General features: G+C 54.4%; 1 protein-coding gene across 1 annotated transcript; it reads right to left on the bottom strand.

The window, feature by feature from the left end:
* Positions 1-11075: 11075 nt before the first annotated feature.
* On the bottom strand, positions 11076-16001 carry APOBEC3A (apolipoprotein B mRNA editing enzyme catalytic subunit 3A). Its single transcript, XM_054470453.2, has 5 exons — positions 15926-16001; positions 14011-14155; positions 12016-12310; positions 11479-11594; positions 11076-11197 (listed from the first exon to the last, which is right to left on the bottom strand). Exons 1-5 carry the CDS (start codon positions 15952-15954, stop codon positions 11183-11185), a joined length of 600 nt encoding a protein of 199 aa, XP_054326428.2. The 5' UTR covers positions 15955-16001; the 3' UTR covers positions 11076-11182.
* Between the last annotated feature and the right edge of the window lie 303 nt (positions 16002-16304).

Here is a 16304-nt window from a genome sequence, read left to right as displayed (position 1 = left end):
GCATTTTTCTCACCTTCCTACAGTTGACGAGGGGGACCGTCAAGGCAAAGCAGCCTGGGTTGTGACAGCAGGCTTTGGTAAAAAGGTTCTGTCTGCCCCGGATCCTGGGTCCAGGTTCTATTCTGGTGTTACTGAGGGTCCCAGCAAGCTTACACTGGAACTCCCTGCCTTGTCCCATCTGCGTGACTCTGAAGACCTACTTCAATATGGAGGGGTGTGCCCTACCTTGAACTTGGCCACAGCATCTCCCTGTATGGAGCCTCCATCTGTTCTCCCTTTCCCAGGCCCCCCAGACCCATCCCCTGCCTGCTAATAGTCCTTGCTCCCAGAGAAAACAGGCCCTGCAGACCCCGGATTGGATATGCTCACGTAGAAATGTTCACTTGAGACCCTATTCATCTGACCCTCCCTTGCTTGGGCGACTCTAACAAATGTCGACTTTTTTTTTTTTTTTTTTGAGACAAAATCTCACTCTGTTGCCCAAGCTGGAGTGCAGTGGCACAATCACTGCTCACTGCAGCCTCAACCTCCAGAGCTCAAGGCATCTTCTCTCCTCAGCTTCCCACATAACCGAGACTACAGGCTCACGCCACCACACCTGGCTAATTTTTTCATATTTTTTGTAGAGGTGGGTCTCACCATATTGTCCAGGCTGGTCTCAAACTCCTGGGATCAAGCCATCTGCCTGCCTCAGCCTCCCAGAGTGCTGGGATTACAGGTGTGAGCCACCATGCCTGGCCAAAGGTGGACTTTTCATCATTTTTCTCTAAGGGCTTGGGCTGGTGGGGTGGGGGTGCAGTGTATGCCTCATGCTTCCTCCGGTCTGTTTTTACACCCCTTTGCCATGAGATTTTGACACTCTTCTCATCAACGGATGTAGTCTATTTTTTTGTCCCCTTCCATCTGGGCTGGTCTGGGACTTGCATTGGCCAATAAAATGCAGTAGAAATGATGTCATGTGATTTCCTTGGCTGGGCTTTGAGTAGCCTTGTAGGTTTCATTTTTTGCATATCTAGGACTTGCTCACCTACATGCAAGGAAAACAGCCTTGTCGTCCTAAATGCTGCGAGACCAGGCGGAGAGAGGAAACACCCCAGCTGACAGCCTGCCCAAGCCTCCACGCATGTGATGAAGGCCCCCTGGATATTCAGCCCCATCTAGCTATTCCCCTTTTTTTTTCTTTTTTTTTTTTTTGAGACGGAGTTTCTTTCATGTTGCCCAAGCTGGAGTGCAATGGCGCAATCTCGGCTCACTGCAACCTCCACCTCCTGCGTTCAAGCGATTTTCCTGCCTCAGCCTTCTGAGTAGCTGGGATTATAGACACCCGCCACTACACCCAGCTAATTTTTGTATTTTTTAGTAGAGACAGGGTTTCACTATGTTGGCCAGGCTGGTCTTGAACTCCTGACCTCAGGTGATCCACCTGCCTCACCCTCCCAAAGTGCTGGGATTACAGGCCTGAGCCACTGAGCCCAGCTGGAGATCACTTGTGTTTTAGAGCACAGATCTCTGAACCTGAGGCAACTCACCCCCACAAAACAAACTGAAGGTGCCCTGTCTATACCTGGGATTGATTTAGATGACAGAATCTTGGATGTGATGTCTGAACATGATTCCATATTGGGGTGATACTTTGTGGCTGTTGGGAATGGGTGGGTTATTTTCATGTGGGTGGAGTAAGATGCATTGGCACACAGGGAAGACTGTGACAAACTGTCATGTTGGCGATCCCCAGGAAACACACCCCCTGATATTCACATCCTCGTGACTGGCTTCCCACGCAACACATAGACACACACAAACACACACACACATACACGTATATTTTCTTTTTGAAAAGCATCTCGCTCTGTCACCCAGGCTGGAGTGCAGTGGTACCATCATGGCTCACTGCAACCTCCACCTTCTGGGCTCAAATTGTCCTCCTGTCTCAGCCTCTGGAGTAGCTGGGACTACAGATGCACACCTGGTAGCGACAGGGTTTCACCATATGGCCCAGGCTGGTCCTGAACTCCTGGCCTCAAGCGATCCACCCGCCTTGGTCTTCCAAAGTGTTGGAATAACAGGTGAGAACCACCATGCCCAGCCTCGTCCTCCCATATCAACACTGAGCTTGACCACTTACCTTGGCCAACAGGGCTTTAGCAAGTGTGATGTAGGCAGAGTCTTGACCACACTTGGTATTTTGGAACCCAGCTGCCATTTGGTGAGGGAGCTCAAGCTGGATGCATGGAGTGACCACAGGGAGAGCATCTGACAGCCCAGCTGGGTGCCTGGCTGATAGCCCACACCAAGTACCAGGCAGGTAAGTGAGACCGCTGGGCACCATCCAGCCCACCTGGCCACCTTCTGACTGTAGCTGCACGAGTGAGCCAGCTGCTGGCTCATCCAGTGGACAGGCCATCTGAGTCCTTATCCACAGAAGCCTGAACAATACACCTTATGGTAAGCTTTAAGGTGGGGTGGTTTGTAGCACAGCAATCAATCTTTGAAGCAGGTGTGATTCTCTATGCAAGGCTCTGGCTATTGCCTCAACCTTTATGCAGTCTCCAGTGATGAATTTATTTACCCATTTATTTTGAAACGTGTATTTTGGCCACAGCACCCAAACCCTGACTCCTCCACCTTGGTCGTCATGGAAAGCTCATCTCTGGTGGCAGTGTTATCATTCTGTCAATTACTCAAGAGCCCAATACAAACAGGTATCACAGAGGATGTGACTGTCCATTCTGTGTACCTCCTAGCCCACTCCTTGGGGCTAATGAATAATTTGTGTATTACCATCCACCATTTTCTTATTCCTTTATACTGTTTTTAATCATTTATTTTTTTTCTTTCAACAATTGTAAATGGATTCCTACCAAGGGGGCAAGGCTGGGCAGTCAAGGCATGGGCAGGAAGCTGTGGACTCCGACCTCAGTGCGTTTCTGGGAAGTGGAGGCAGATGGTCAAGAAATGAGAATCTACACACAGGGAAGATAAATCCGGTTTGTAACAAGGACAGCGCAGGAAATAGACATGGAGATGGGGCAGAAGGGAACTGTGTGGGCAGCTCGCTTCAAGAGGCCAGGGGAGGTGACTTGGGAACTGAATCCTGAGGGAGAGAAGGGATAGCAGTGGGAAGAGCCGAGGGAAGCTCTGTCCAGAGAGAGGGAACGGCAGGTGCTGTGGTCTGAGGCGAGAGAGGTCTGGGTGCCCTGGACTAGAACAGACACCAGCCAGACAGCATAGAAAACAAGTAGAGGAGCTGGGCGCAGTGGCTCACGCCTGTAATCCCAGCACTTTGGGAGGCCGAGGCAGGCGGATCACCTGAGGTCGGGAGTTCGAGACCAGCCTGACCAACATGGAGAAACCCCATTTCTACTAAAAATACAAAACTAGTTGGCCATGGTGGTGCATTCCTATAATCCCAGCTACTCGGGAGGCTGAGGCAGGAGAATCACTTGAACCCGGGATGTGGAGGTTGTGGTTAGCCAAGATCGTGCCATTGCACTCCAGCCTGGGCAACAACAGAGAAACTCCGTCTCAAAAAAAAAAAAAAAAAAAAGAGTAGAGAGTGACAAAGCTGGCACGGGAGGAGGGAGTCTCATGGGTCATTGGGAAAAATGTAGATTTCTTTTTTTTTTTTTTTGAGACAGAGTCTTGCTCTGTCACCCAGGCTAGATTGCAGTGGTGCCATCTCGGCTCACTGCAACCTCTGCCTCCCAGCTTCAAGCGAGTCTCCTGCCTTAGCCTCCTGAGTAGCTGGGATTACAGGCGCCTGCCAGCATGCCCAGCTAATTTTTGTATTTTTAATGGAGACACGGTTTCACCGTGTTGGCCAGGCTGGTCTCCAACTCCTGACCTCAAGCGATCCACTCGCCTCGGCCTCCCAAAATGCTGGGATTACAGGCGTGAGCCACCGCACTCGGCCTTGATTTCATTTTAAAAGACAACAACTGGGTGTGCCCTCCCGCATGTGCCCACATGCACGTGCACTTGTATACATGGGTGTGTGAGCCTACATGCGTGTGTACATGTGCACATCCATGTGTGGTTGGGGTAGGGGTTGTTTCATGTCACCAAACAGTGACATGACCTGGTTTTTCTTTTGAAGAGTCACTCCAGAGCTGGGCCAGGTGGCAGATGCCAGTAATCCTGGCACTATGGGAGGTCAAGGAGGGAGGACTGCTTGAGACCAGGAGTTTGAAGTCCAGCCTGGGCAACACAGCAAGACCCTGTCTCTACAAAAAAGTCCCCGGGCATGGTGGCATGGGCCTGTTGTCCCAGCTACTCAGGAGGCTGAGATTGGAGGATTGCCTGAGCTCAGGAGTTTGAGGTTGCAGTGAGCTATGATCATGCTACAGCACTCCAGCCTGGGTGACAGAGACAGACCTTATCTCTAAAAAAAGAAAAAAACAAAGTCACTCCAGTAGCTGCTTGCAAAGGGAATGGGAGCTGAGCTGGTGAACCAGAGACTGTCAGACATTCCAGGCGACAGGTGACAGTGATGGCAGTCAGGGTACATTGCGGGTGAATTGTGTGGACCAATTCAGACAGAGTGAGTCACTAATTAGATATGGAAGTGAGAGGAAGGGGAGGAAGCAGCATTTTGGGGTTGAAACAGCTGGGAGAATGAAAGGGAAGGTGGGCAAAAGAAACATTCAGGATTAAGACCAAGCCTTCTAATGTGGCATTGTCAAATTCAAGGCGGTGTGGCAGGGGGGCCACCAGGGCCGAGGGGAGCTGTGGTCACACGGGAGAGGAGTGCAAAGCCCACGACCTGGGTGATACCTCCCAGGACCGGGGCTGACCGTGGCTGCTCTAACATCTTTCTTTCTTTTCTTTAAGTTTACATTTTAATTTAAATTATATACATGAAAACGGCAGTGAAGGATCCCACAACAATCCTGTGTTCTGCCAAAGAAGCAACGTCCGTGCTTCTCCAGCCGGGTGGGCCGCCTCAGGACTCTTGGGCTGGAAGCACTTACTGGGCCTTGCAGGCCTCTCCTAGCCCTCCTCTGTGCACCCTACATAACGCTAATGAGCCTGGCCTTAGGGAAATCTCAGTGCTGCCTATGGTTTTGCATAGACGCCAGTGTGAATCTGGGCTCTACCACTTACCCTCTGTGTGTTCACAGGAAAAGGAAAGAATGGCTTTTCCTCGTAGCACAGTGGTGTCAGGAGCAACTCCCTATTCCTAATATTGGGTAAGATAGGGTGGGATTAGGCACAAAAAGAGCTTAGCCCAGGTGGGAGACATGGTGCATTTGCCAGAAATAGTGGGTGCTAATCTAAAGGCGGGTGAGGAGAATCTTCTCTCCAACCGTCTTCGCTCCCTGGGCGCAGTGCCGTCACCTGGGATTTGCCGCCTCCCCCACCGCCCCCCCGCACACCTGCCCCCGGAGCAGGAGGAGACTCCATGGATAGCATCAGACTAGAGACCGGGGCTGAGAACAGGGCTGGGAGCCTAGAGCAGAAGCCAGGTCCAGAGAGAGTTAAGGGGAGAGGACAGTCCCCAAGGTAACCAGAAGCAGCACCTGGAGGGCAGGAGGCAAGCGACCCCCACCAAGGAGCCTGAGAAGGAGGCTCAGGAGCAGAGGCTTCGAAAGGCTGCAGGACCTGGCTGTCAGCACCGCACTAGCCCCCATGTCCTAGTCCCTTCACGGTTCCTGGGTCAGGGTCCTCCTGCTTCTCTGACGGTCACAGCATGTGCTCCTGTGGTCCTTCTCTGGTTGCTCTTAGGATGCAGGAGCCTTACATCACTTCAGAGTGACCGCAAGCTGCTGAGTCAGCAATGCCCTGCCCCACCCCTTCCTGAGCTCAGGTCCCCTATGCCACCCACATCAGTGTCACAAAATAAGGAAGTTCTCTGCCGTGTCTTCCCACAAGCGTTGGTTTTGATTTCCCTGCTCTGACAACAGCCCTATGTGGATGCTGTGGAGTGACAATGAGGAAAGCGAGCCTTGGCCACACTTCAGTCACTTTGGGCAGCAGGGACCAGGAAGGCAGGAGGCCAGGGGACAGGCAGGAGGACAGGTGTCCACACCCTGGAGAAAGGCCTCGAATAAGACTCAGCGCCCCCAGAGAGTAGGCTCCAGGGCAGCCGACCCTACGTCTACTACAGCCAGCACAGGGCACACCTGCTGCATCCGGGGCCCTGCAGGGTGTGCAGTGCAGAGAGCAGAGTGTGTCCTGGGCCTTGATCCCAGGCCCTGGGAAGGGAAGGGGACAAACATGCTGAGCCCTTGTTTGTGTCAGTCCATCTAATTATGGAAAACGAGAGCAAGGGGTGCTTTCATCCCCATTATTCCTCTAGAGGAGATACTAGAGGCTCTGAAAGGTACCTAGACTTGTCCAGGCCCTCCCAGCGAACAGAGTGATGCAGGGACACAAATGCCCTCAGAAGGCTCACCCCGTGCCCTTTCTCCCACCTCCAGGCCCTGCAGAAATGTGTGGGAAGCTGCACTCCTGCCCCAAGTGAGCCCCTGAGTCCCGGCGGCAGGTCTGGCGCCGTCCTTTCCCAGGTCCACTTACTGCATCCAGCACAGCTGCCCGAGGAATGTGCTGGCCCTGTGGGCCCGGAGGCTGCCCCCTGTCCTGCTGATTCCCCTGTCCTGGCTCCTCTTAGATCCCCCGTCCTTGGCCAGCTGTCTCATGCAAGAGAGTCCACGTCCTGGGGATAGTCCCACCCACCCGGACCAAGCACAGCTCCTTGCCCTCCCAGCCTGGCCAGTGCTCGCTGAGGTGGAAGCCTCAGAAGAAGGTGGGAGCTATCCTCCCTCCTCAGCACAGTGTCCCTGTCATCTTGGTGGTCACAACTTCTCATGGGCAGACCAGAGGAGGCCCTGTTCTCTGCCATGAGGATGCCACCTCCCATTGCATCTCCAGACCTTGGACTCCTCTAGTCAAGAGGATGACCCCTGGGGGCTGTCAACTCCCATTTGAGTCTCGGGTGGTTCCAGTGTGAGCTCATCTTGGTGCGTTGTGTGAGTCTGACCAGAGACCACCCGTCCCAGTTCACACTCGAGGCACACACAACATGGTGCCCTGCAGTACCCACAGTCCACCTGGGCAGAGACCGCACCTGTACCAGCAGACACGAACAGGCTGCGGTCCCTGCTCATGCCCCCCACAGGCCTGCCCTTCGGGGAGGGGGCGTCGTCCTGACCCAGCCAGCTCTGCTCCTAGCCCCAAATGTTTCGTCACTCAGCTCTACAAAGTGCTTCTGAATCCACCGAGGGCGTGATAAGGCTCTCCTTAGCACAGAGCTCTGAGTTAGAGTAGGGGTGGGGCACAAGGAGTCTGGGGTTCCTGCTATGCAGACCCTGTGCCCTGCAGGACCCTCGGATGGCAGAGCCCTTGCCCTCCCCCAACACTTCCTGGGTGGCTGCTGCTTCCCAAAGCAATGGCCTCTCACCGGAGCAAATGTCCCTGGGTCTCCAGTGGCCACAACAGCCGTCACTGAGCTTTCTGTGGGGAGACCTGGGAGAGCTGCACGCAGGGGACAGTGCTTTGCTGGGCATCCCCAGGGGCGTCTCCTGCCTGTCTTTGACTCCTCAGTCTCTGACTCCGGGGTCTGCAGGGCTGTCCTGGGGCCTGGGACCCAGCCTCAGCCAGGATCCAGGAACTCTGGGCTGTCAGCTCCCATCCTAGCTCCCGGCCACCTCTTATCTGCTCCCCGGTCCCCACCCTGGCACCTGCTCCCTGAGGAGAATCCTTGTAGAATCTCCTTCTATGGTTACATTTGCTGTCCCCAGTCAATCTGCTTGGTCCTGAGCAAGAGCGACCTGGGGGATATCCAAGGACAAGGCTGAAAGGGCGAGAGAAAGGCCCAGAGTGTGTGTGCAGGGCTGCTGTCCCGTGGGGGCCCACAGAAGCCAGGCTGTGTCTTTGCTGTGACCTCCCTCCCCAGCCACGTCTCTGCAAGGGTGGCCTCGCTGAGATGTTATTGGATGCAAGGACGCTGGGGTGTGCTGGCTGGAGGGGGCTTGGCTGGGATCTGGAAGATGGGGGTGTAAGAAGCAGTGTGAGGGACGAGTTGCCCTAATTGGGAACCCGGTCTTCATTCTCAACAGAAACTCAGCGGCCTCATCTGCAGCAGGGTGGGCTGGGAGCCCATCACGGACGGGTTTACAAACCAGAAATGTTAGACTACACACGACAATTTCGCATCTATAAACCACTTCATCTGATGACAAACATGGCCTCAGGCTCATATGTTTACAGCAAATTGGGGCAAAAATACTGTCTGGAGTTAAATTCTCAGTAGCAAATTGTACAAGCCGGAGAGCAGGGCAGCGCCTCCAGAGAGGAAAGAAGAGAGGATGAGTGGGGCTCCCCACCAGTGCAGAGGGAGGCCAGGACCCTACCTGGCCAAGGATGGACAGGGCCAGCCACTGTCTGGGCTTTTGACTCCCACGAGCCAGCCCAGGGTAGGTTAGATGTGTGTGGGAGCGATTTTACTCCAGCCTCTGGACCCAGGATCTTCCATAAAGGCCACAACCTGGAACAGCAGGGCGCGCTCCTCTGGGATTGCCGTGCCCCCCTGCCAGTGCCACCACCCTGCACACCCACGTTCCTCTGTGCACTGGAGCCTGACTCTCTCAGGGCAGCAAAACCCAGTGACAACTGGGCACTTGCTGGTCCTCTTGAGGTCAGGCCAGGGCAGAGTGTGTGAGGCATCCTTAGAACCTGGGGGTGACTCTGGGCTCATACCAGGGCTGCAGTCCTCAGGGTGACTGGGATAAGAGTGTGCACCATCCCTGGGCCAGCTGGAGGGAAGGAAGGAGATTGTGCCCTTTCCTGGGGACTGACAGCACCCCCCCCATTTCGGCCTCTGCAACGCTGAGGGAAAATGAAAGACCCCCACATCCCGCTGGAGTTTCCACCAGAGCCCAGGAAAGGTCCCCGGGGACAGGAAAGAGCTAGTTACCCATGTGGGCGGCAGGGATGGGAGCAGGGAGAATGGCCTCCTTCACAGGTGCAGGCTTTGCCCGAGATTCATCCTGGTCCCCTGTAAGGGGGAACAAGGCGGGTACCCAGCAGGGGTCCAGACTATTCAAGGACAGAGCAGGGCAGAGGGACCCTGGGCAGGTGCTGGGCTGTGCAGCCCAGGTCACCCTGAGACCAGAATGGAGGTTCCACTTGGGTCTGTTCCACTTGAGTCCATGCTGCTGTGTACGAGGTCCCGGCTCTGCTGCCGCTGTGGGGCCCCGCCTCCCTACAGCCCAAAGGAACCATAGGCTCTCAGTTCCCAGCCCAGGTCCCAGCAGTGTCATGAGGCTGTGTCCAGTCACCTCACCAGGACCCCCAGGGCTCCCAGGTCATCAGAGAAGCTGTGAGTTGAGGCCCGGGGGACAGGGGCCTGGGACCTTGGAAGGTGGGGTTCTGGGGGACGAGGGGCAGGTGTCCCTGAGACCTGCCCTGTGACATGACTAACTCTGGTGTTCTTTCACCAGGTGAGCCTCTCACGCCTCCCCTACACTGGTCCCTTTGCCCAGAATGACTGCACGTTTTTCATCACTTGCTTCCAACAAGTGGAGTTAGGGCTGTTATCAAACCTAGAGACACAAGCAAAAGGCAGCTGTGACAACCCAGTCCCTCCCGCACCCGCCCCTGCGTGGAAAACACCAAAGTCTTCTGCTCAGGGCGGGGCTGGGGTGCACCCCGGAGTGCTCTGGGGCACCTGGAGGAGGCTTCTTTTTGTGAAGTCTCTGTGTGGGTGCGTGTGTGTGTGTGTTTTGTACATGTGTGGTGTGTGTATGTGTTGTGTGTGTTGTGTGTATGTGTGTCTTGTGTGTTGTGTGTGTCTAGGCCAGGGAAACAGTGAGTCGTTTCTGCCCAGGAGCAGCTGCGTGTGAGGCCCGTTCTTGGTCATATATGCGGCTTCTGAGGACTTTCCAGAAATCGTGAGGTGGGAGCCGCCGCTGTAATCAGGCATATAAGTCACACATCCCAGAGCTGGGAACCAGCACAGAAGGCCCAGGACAGATGCCAAGCTGAAGCCACAGCCCTGACACCTGCCGCCCTAGCCCTGGGCTCCGTCTCTGCCTCTGGAGCCCCCTGTCTCCAGGGCTCAGCTCCCCTCCCCTCTGTGGCTGGGCTCTGCCTCCTGGGCTGCTCCTCTCCCCAGCCCTCTCTCTGGGCCCAGCCTGGACACCTGCCCCCTCCCTGGGCTCCTTCCCCCGACTGGGCCTGTCCTGGGTCTCAGCCATGGCCTCCCCTGGGCTCCCTCTCTAGGGGGGTGGAATCAGGAAGGGGTGGACACAGGGCTGCTCCCGAGGGCCCCTGACTGCACATGTGTGGTTCCTTTCCAACAGGGAGACTGGCTGCTGGCTGTCCTCTTACTGCTGGGCCTGTCCCTTCCAATCAGTGCCCTGGGCTCTGTGAGTGAGGGTGGGGTCTACATTTAGGTTCCTCTCCTGTGAGGTTTAGCTGAGTTTTCTGGCTCCAGAGGAATGTCGTGTGACCTTTGCCCGGCTACAGGTCCACTAAACAAGGAAAGACATCTACACATTTGCTAGTGTTTGTGGAAACTCTTGCAATTCATGACACAGTTACTGAGCAAAAGCAATTATGGAAGATTCTTAATTTTGTGTTAGTCTAGATACGAAGCCAAATTATCATTTCATTAATACATTGAAAATTATTCTGAGAATATTGAGCGTAGTCTTACTATTGTGTACTTGGAACATAAGAGAAATTTTCAGTTAAAATTAATTCAGTCTGGTTTTTTTTTTTTTTTTTTTTTTGAGACGGAGTCTGGTACTGTCGCCCAGGCTGGAGTGCAATAGCGCAATCTCTGCTCACTGCAAGCTCCGCCTCCCGGGTTCACGCCATTCTCCTGACTCAGCCTCCCGAGTAGCTGGGACTACAGGCGCCCGCCACCACGCCTGGCTAATTTTTTGTATTTTTAGTAGAGACGGGGTTTCACCGTGTTAGCCAGGATGGTCTCGATCTCCTGACCTCGTGATCCACCCACCTCGGCCTCCCAAAGTGCTGGGATTACAGGCGTGAGCCACCGCGCCCGGCCCACTCTGATTTTTTAAAAATCTACTTGGTCAGGAGTACACTGCTTTGCTGGCGTCTGTGAGCAGCTGGAGATGGTGGTGAACGGCCTGTTCGCATTTCTTGGAAGAAGATCTTTTCCTCTGCTGCTCAACCCAGGTCTCTGCCTTCCTTAGAGACTGAGGCCCATCCTTCAGTTTCCCTGATTCTGGAAGAGCAGGGGGGTTGAATGGAGCAGGAGGTGAGAGAGTGGAAAGAGGGCACAGGGAGGAGGCCTGGGGACAGTGACAATGATGGGAGAGGAGGGAGGGATGCGGGAGGTAGGAAAGAGAAGGAGGCTGTGAGAAGGAAAGGGAGGGACGGAGCTGGGCGCCCTGTGGGGAGCAGGGAACCCAGAGGAGGCTCTGAGCAGAGGGGAAGGCAAGGCGCAGGGGAGAGGGGAGGAGGGGGAGGCCAATGGGGCACTAGGCAGAGGGAGGAAGCCCTCACCAGAAGAATGGCCCGCAGCCTCCCACTCAGGGCTTCGCTGTGCTCATGTAGTCGAATCCAGGGCAGGAAGCGACGTCCCTGGTGGTCCACAAAGGTGTCCCAGCAGTGCTGAAATTCTGAAAAGGGACAGGAGAGATAAGTCACGCTCCCGCTGTGGGATCGGGGCGGCACCAAGGGCCCATGACTCTCAGGACAGACTTCCCACATCCTGGTTTCAGTCCCTCCTTTCCCTCTCCCTCCCCTAGGAACTTAGCTCCTTCATCGGGCACTTCCTTCCCATTGGAATCTGGCCCAGCCCAGTTCTCATTCTTTGGGAAATCCTCAAGTTCTGCTTCCACTTCCAGCCACCCTCCCCGCCCTCCCCGGGCCCACATCTCCTGGCCTGGCCTCTCTCTTCCCATCAACCCCAAAGTCAGGTCCCAGAGTCCAGCCATCGTCTCTGCAGGCAGCAGACCAAGGCCTTTCTCCTTTTCTTCCCAGGAACCTCTCCTGCTCCCACCCACCCCACCCCACCCCACCCGAACCTTCCATTCTTACCATCGTAGGTCATGATGGAGACTTGGGCCCCAGCATCCCGCAGCATTTGCAGCGCCTCCTTATATAGGGGGTCGTAATCATAGATGCGGGCAGCGAAGATGCGCAGTCTCACGTGTGTGTTCTCCTGAAGGAATGCACGCACTTGCCTGGCACAGCCCCAGGAGAAGCAGGGGCTCCAGGAGATGAACCAAGTGACCCTGTAGATCTGGGCCGGGTCCAACTGCCAATAAGGAACCAGGTCCAGGAAGCGCAGCTCCGCATGGCGGCCGTCCAAGCCATAGAGAGGATTCCTAGCCTAGAAAAGGAAACAGAGTGTGAGGTGATGTGTGGTGAACAGGGAGGGAGGGCCTGGACCAGGTGGGGCTGGGGAGGCGGGGGCTTCCAGCACGAAATTAGAGGGGTCACCAAAACCCCAGTTATTAGGATGCATGATTTTCTATGCAATATTAAAAATATCAGATGTTATGCAAAATTCCCAAGATAAGCAAAATATTGTCCATTTAAATACAAACAGATCAGGAGCAATGATGTTTTATTTTGCCCCAGCTCCAATATACACAGGACAGCACTCTCCTGCCAGGCTTTATTAAAATCTTCAGTTTTATTCATCATGATCTATTTGCATTAAACTTGCGTTTTAAAATATTGCATTAATTATTAAATTAAAATGCATTTTCTCTAATTACTGAGCATTTGGAGCCCCCTTCAATTTTGTACCCAAGGTCAGAGCCTGCAGGACCCTCACCCCAGACCCAGCCCTGCAGGGAGGGGCTACAGAGATGGGGGCAGGGAGGAGGGGCCGGCGGAGCCCCGAGGTCATTGGCCTGATGCCCCTGAGTGAGTGTGGTTCCTTCAAGGGGAGATTGACCAGCTCTACTCATCAACTCCCCTACTCCTATCCCATCTGTGACCCATAATTCTAGAAGCTTCTATTCTGTGCCACAACCTGTGCTGAGCCCAAATGTGACATGGACTTAGGCCAAAATGAATTCCACCAAAAGTAGTGGGGAAGAGAAGGCCAGCAGGACTCACTCCAACGTGGGAAGGTCCCTGGGACATGGGATAATTGTCATTATTGTGACTTATAGAAATATGGTATTTACTCCAAACTTCAGAGAAAAGGATTTTCCACTAAGACTAGGAATTGGTCAAGTTGGGGACAGCAGGGCAGCAAGGACTGTGATTGTGATGGGGACAAAGACAGGGAGGGATTCCATCAGAGGCGATGCAGGGTGGAGTGGATGACACGGTTTGTGCTGAGAAGGGGCTGTGGGTCATTCCTGGGGGAGTCCCACTGCTTAGGCGGTGATGGAGACTGGCACCCTTGAAAGGATGTTCCAAGCAGTGTGTGTGGATCCAGCAAGGCCCACATTGAGCTCATAGAGCCCAGAGAAGCCCCCAGTTTCCAGCACCAGAGCCAAGCAGAACCTGGCCTCTCCAGACAGAGGCTGTGCTGGGTAGGGGCCAGGGAAAAAAGTCCCTTGGGCTCAGGGCCCCTCAGCCTGGCCTGGCCCAGCTCCTCCCCAATTGCTGGACATCCCTGCATCCTGACATGGGGCCTGTTCTGGCCTTGCTGTGGGCTCCACCCTGGGCAGGACAGAATCCGTGGTCAGCCTCTCCTGCCTCAGTCTCTCTCCCTGCAGGATGAAGCCCAGGAGAGGGCACTGGGGCATCCTGGCCTTGTGAGGTCAGGTAGGCCCTGAGTCCTCAAATCCCACAGTTCTGAATTGTTCCTGGTGAGAGCTGCGTCTGTGAGGGGATCCTGGGAGGGTCTGCAGGAAGCACTTTGCCATCGGGCAGGCTCGACCCCACCTGGGCATGGATAGTCACTGAAGCCGAAGTCTCTCCCCAACCCCAGGGCCAAGCAGCAACAGCTGCAGGAAGCACAAGTGACAAACACTGCAGGAAACCACAGGCACCACCCAGAACCTTCTACCTATGAATGTCCCTGGACTGGGAGGGCCCTGCCTGGATTCGGATGGCTGGATCGGTCACCTGGTTGTGTAGAAAGCCCCTGTGCTGGTCCATCTTGACCCATGTGCCATTGTCCAGGTGCTCCACCTCGTAGCACAGGTAGGTCTTATGCCTTCCAATGCCATTGTTAAAGTTGGAAGTGAATACGTGTGGATCCATCAAGTGTCTGTGGACAGCCGGGGAAAAGACCAGAGGAGGAAGAGCCCTCCTGGACAGCCCTGCCTCCTCCTCCCTCCCCACACTTCCTCCCTTGCACCCCACCCTCCTTCCCCCTGCTCCGCACATCCCTTGGCACCACCTCCAAACCTCCCCCTCTGACCCCTTCTGGGGCTCACTGGGAGATCACTGCAGCCCTGGGGACTGTCTAAGCCTTGTCAGGGTCTCCCCAGGGTCAGCTCAGTGTGCTCAGGCCCTCCAGGGAGGACCCTGCTCCTCTCCCTGGGGTAGAGCTGAGTCTCCTTCCCTGGCCTCATCATGCACCCCTGTCCTGGCTCTGCTCACCCACAGCCACTGCTGGAGATGGACCCGCTGGGGCTTCCTCCTGCCTGCAGGGTTAATTCCTACCACACCCAGCATCGGGACAGGGACACTCCTGAGGAGGATCATTGGGGAGAGGAACCTGCCAGGGACTTCTTTTCGGATAATTCATAGGATTTTCCACATCCCTTAGGGTGCCCTGAGGTCTCCCAAATGTGCTTCTCAGGCAATTGAGATGGGGCAGCTCAGGACTCCTGGGCTGGAAACACCAGCCCCACCTTGAAGGCCTCTCCCAGCCCCTCTCTATGCATCCTGACATAACCAGAATTAGAAAAATCTCTGTTTGGAGGCAGCAGCAAAAGAAAGAAAGAAAGAAGGAAGGAAGGAAAGAAAGAAGGAAGGAAGGAAGGAAAGAAAGAAAGAGAAAGAGAGAGATGGAGGAAGGAAGGGAGGGAGGGAGGGAGGAAGGAAGGAAGAGAAAGAAAGAAAGAAAAAAGAAAGAAAGGAAGGAAAGAAAAGAAAGAAGGAAAGAAGAAAGAAAGAAAAAAGAAAGGAAGGGAGGGAGAAAGGGAGAAAGAGAGGAAGGAAGGAAGAAACGAAGGAAGGGAAATAAAGAAGAAAGAGAAAGGAAGGAAGGAAAAGAAAGAAAGGAAAGAAAGAAAGAGAAAGAAAGGAAGGGAGGAAGAGAGAGGGAGAGATTGGAAGGAAGGAAAAGAAAGAAAGAAACAGAGGGAGGGAGGGAAGGAAGGAGGAATGGAGGTAGGAAGGGAAAAAGGGAGAAAGAGAGGAAGGAAGGAAGGAAAGACAGAAGGAAGGAAGGAGGGAGGGAGGGAAGAGAAAGAAGGAAAAGAAAGAAGGAAAGAAAGAGAGAGAAAGAAAGAAAGAGAGAGAATGGAAGGAAAGAGGAAGGAAGGAAGGATCGAAATGTTCCCTACCATTTCGAGTAGACCTGGGTATGAATCTGGGCTCTACCACTCACTTGCTTTGTGTACTCAAAAAAAGGAAACAAGGCTTCCTCATAGCAAAGCAGTCCTACAAGCAACCCCCTTTTCTTAATATTAGGGAGAATGAGGTGACACTGAACATAAAAAGGGCTTAGGCCAAGTCCAGATACATGGAACATTTGCAAGAAACAGTAGATGCTCATTTAAAGACAAGTGAGGAGAATCCCCTCTCTGACCGTCTTCACTGGCTGGGGCACAGCACCATTATCCACTGGGATTTTCAGGCTCCCTGTGCACCTGCCCCAGGAGGTGGAAGGAGACCTGGAATTGGTACCATTGGAGGAGAGACCAGCGCTGGGACCAAAACTGGGAACTTAGAGCAAGAGGCCAGGTCCAGAGAGAGGGTCAGGAGGAAAAGGGAGGCCCCGGGGGTTTGAGGGTGAGAGGTGAGTGCTCATCAGAAAAGCTCAAAGAGGAGGCTGAGGCGCAGAGGTGCTCGGAGGGGCTTCCCATACCTGGGCCCAGATGCTGGGCTGGCTTCCATGTGCTTGTCCCTTCTCAGTTCCTGGTCTGTGTGCTCCCGCTCCTGTGACTTGCTCAAGGCGTGGTGTTAAGATCTTCACCAACATTCTTTTAGGATTCGGGAGCCTTAATATATCATCAGAGTGACCTGGAAGCTGCTGAGTCAGCGATACCCTGCCCCACCCCTTCTCCAACTCAGGCCACGCATGCCACCCACATTAGCATCAGAACAAGGAAGTTCTCTGCCATGCCTTTGGGCAAGCTTTGGTTTTCATGGGCCCACTCTGACAACTGACCCACCAGACACTGTGGAGTGACAATGGGGATGTAGACCTGGCCACACTTTGCTCCCTGTGGGCCACAGAAATCTGG

Source organism: Pongo pygmaeus, chromosome 23 (genome assembly GCF_028885625.2).
Source record: "Pongo pygmaeus isolate AG05252 chromosome 23, NHGRI_mPonPyg2-v2.0_pri, whole genome shotgun sequence".
Taxonomy (NCBI): domain Eukaryota; kingdom Metazoa; phylum Chordata; class Mammalia; order Primates; family Hominidae; genus Pongo; species Pongo pygmaeus.
The sequence above is the reverse complement of the archived record's forward strand: the minus strand, read 5'-3'. Positions and strand labels throughout refer to the sequence as shown.

Coding starts and splice junctions, on each gene's coding strand:
- APOBEC3A (XM_054470453.2), bottom strand. CDS start 15,954: ATGGAAGCCAGCCCAGCATCTGGGCCCAG. Junction 14,156..15,925: donor AGCCCAGCATCTGGGCCCAG/GTATGGGAAGCC, acceptor GGCTGTCCACAG/ACACTTGATGGATCCACACG. Junction 12,311..14,010: donor GGGGCTTTCTACACAACCAG/GTGACCGATCCA, acceptor TTCCTTTTCTAG/GCTAGGAATCCTCTCTATGG.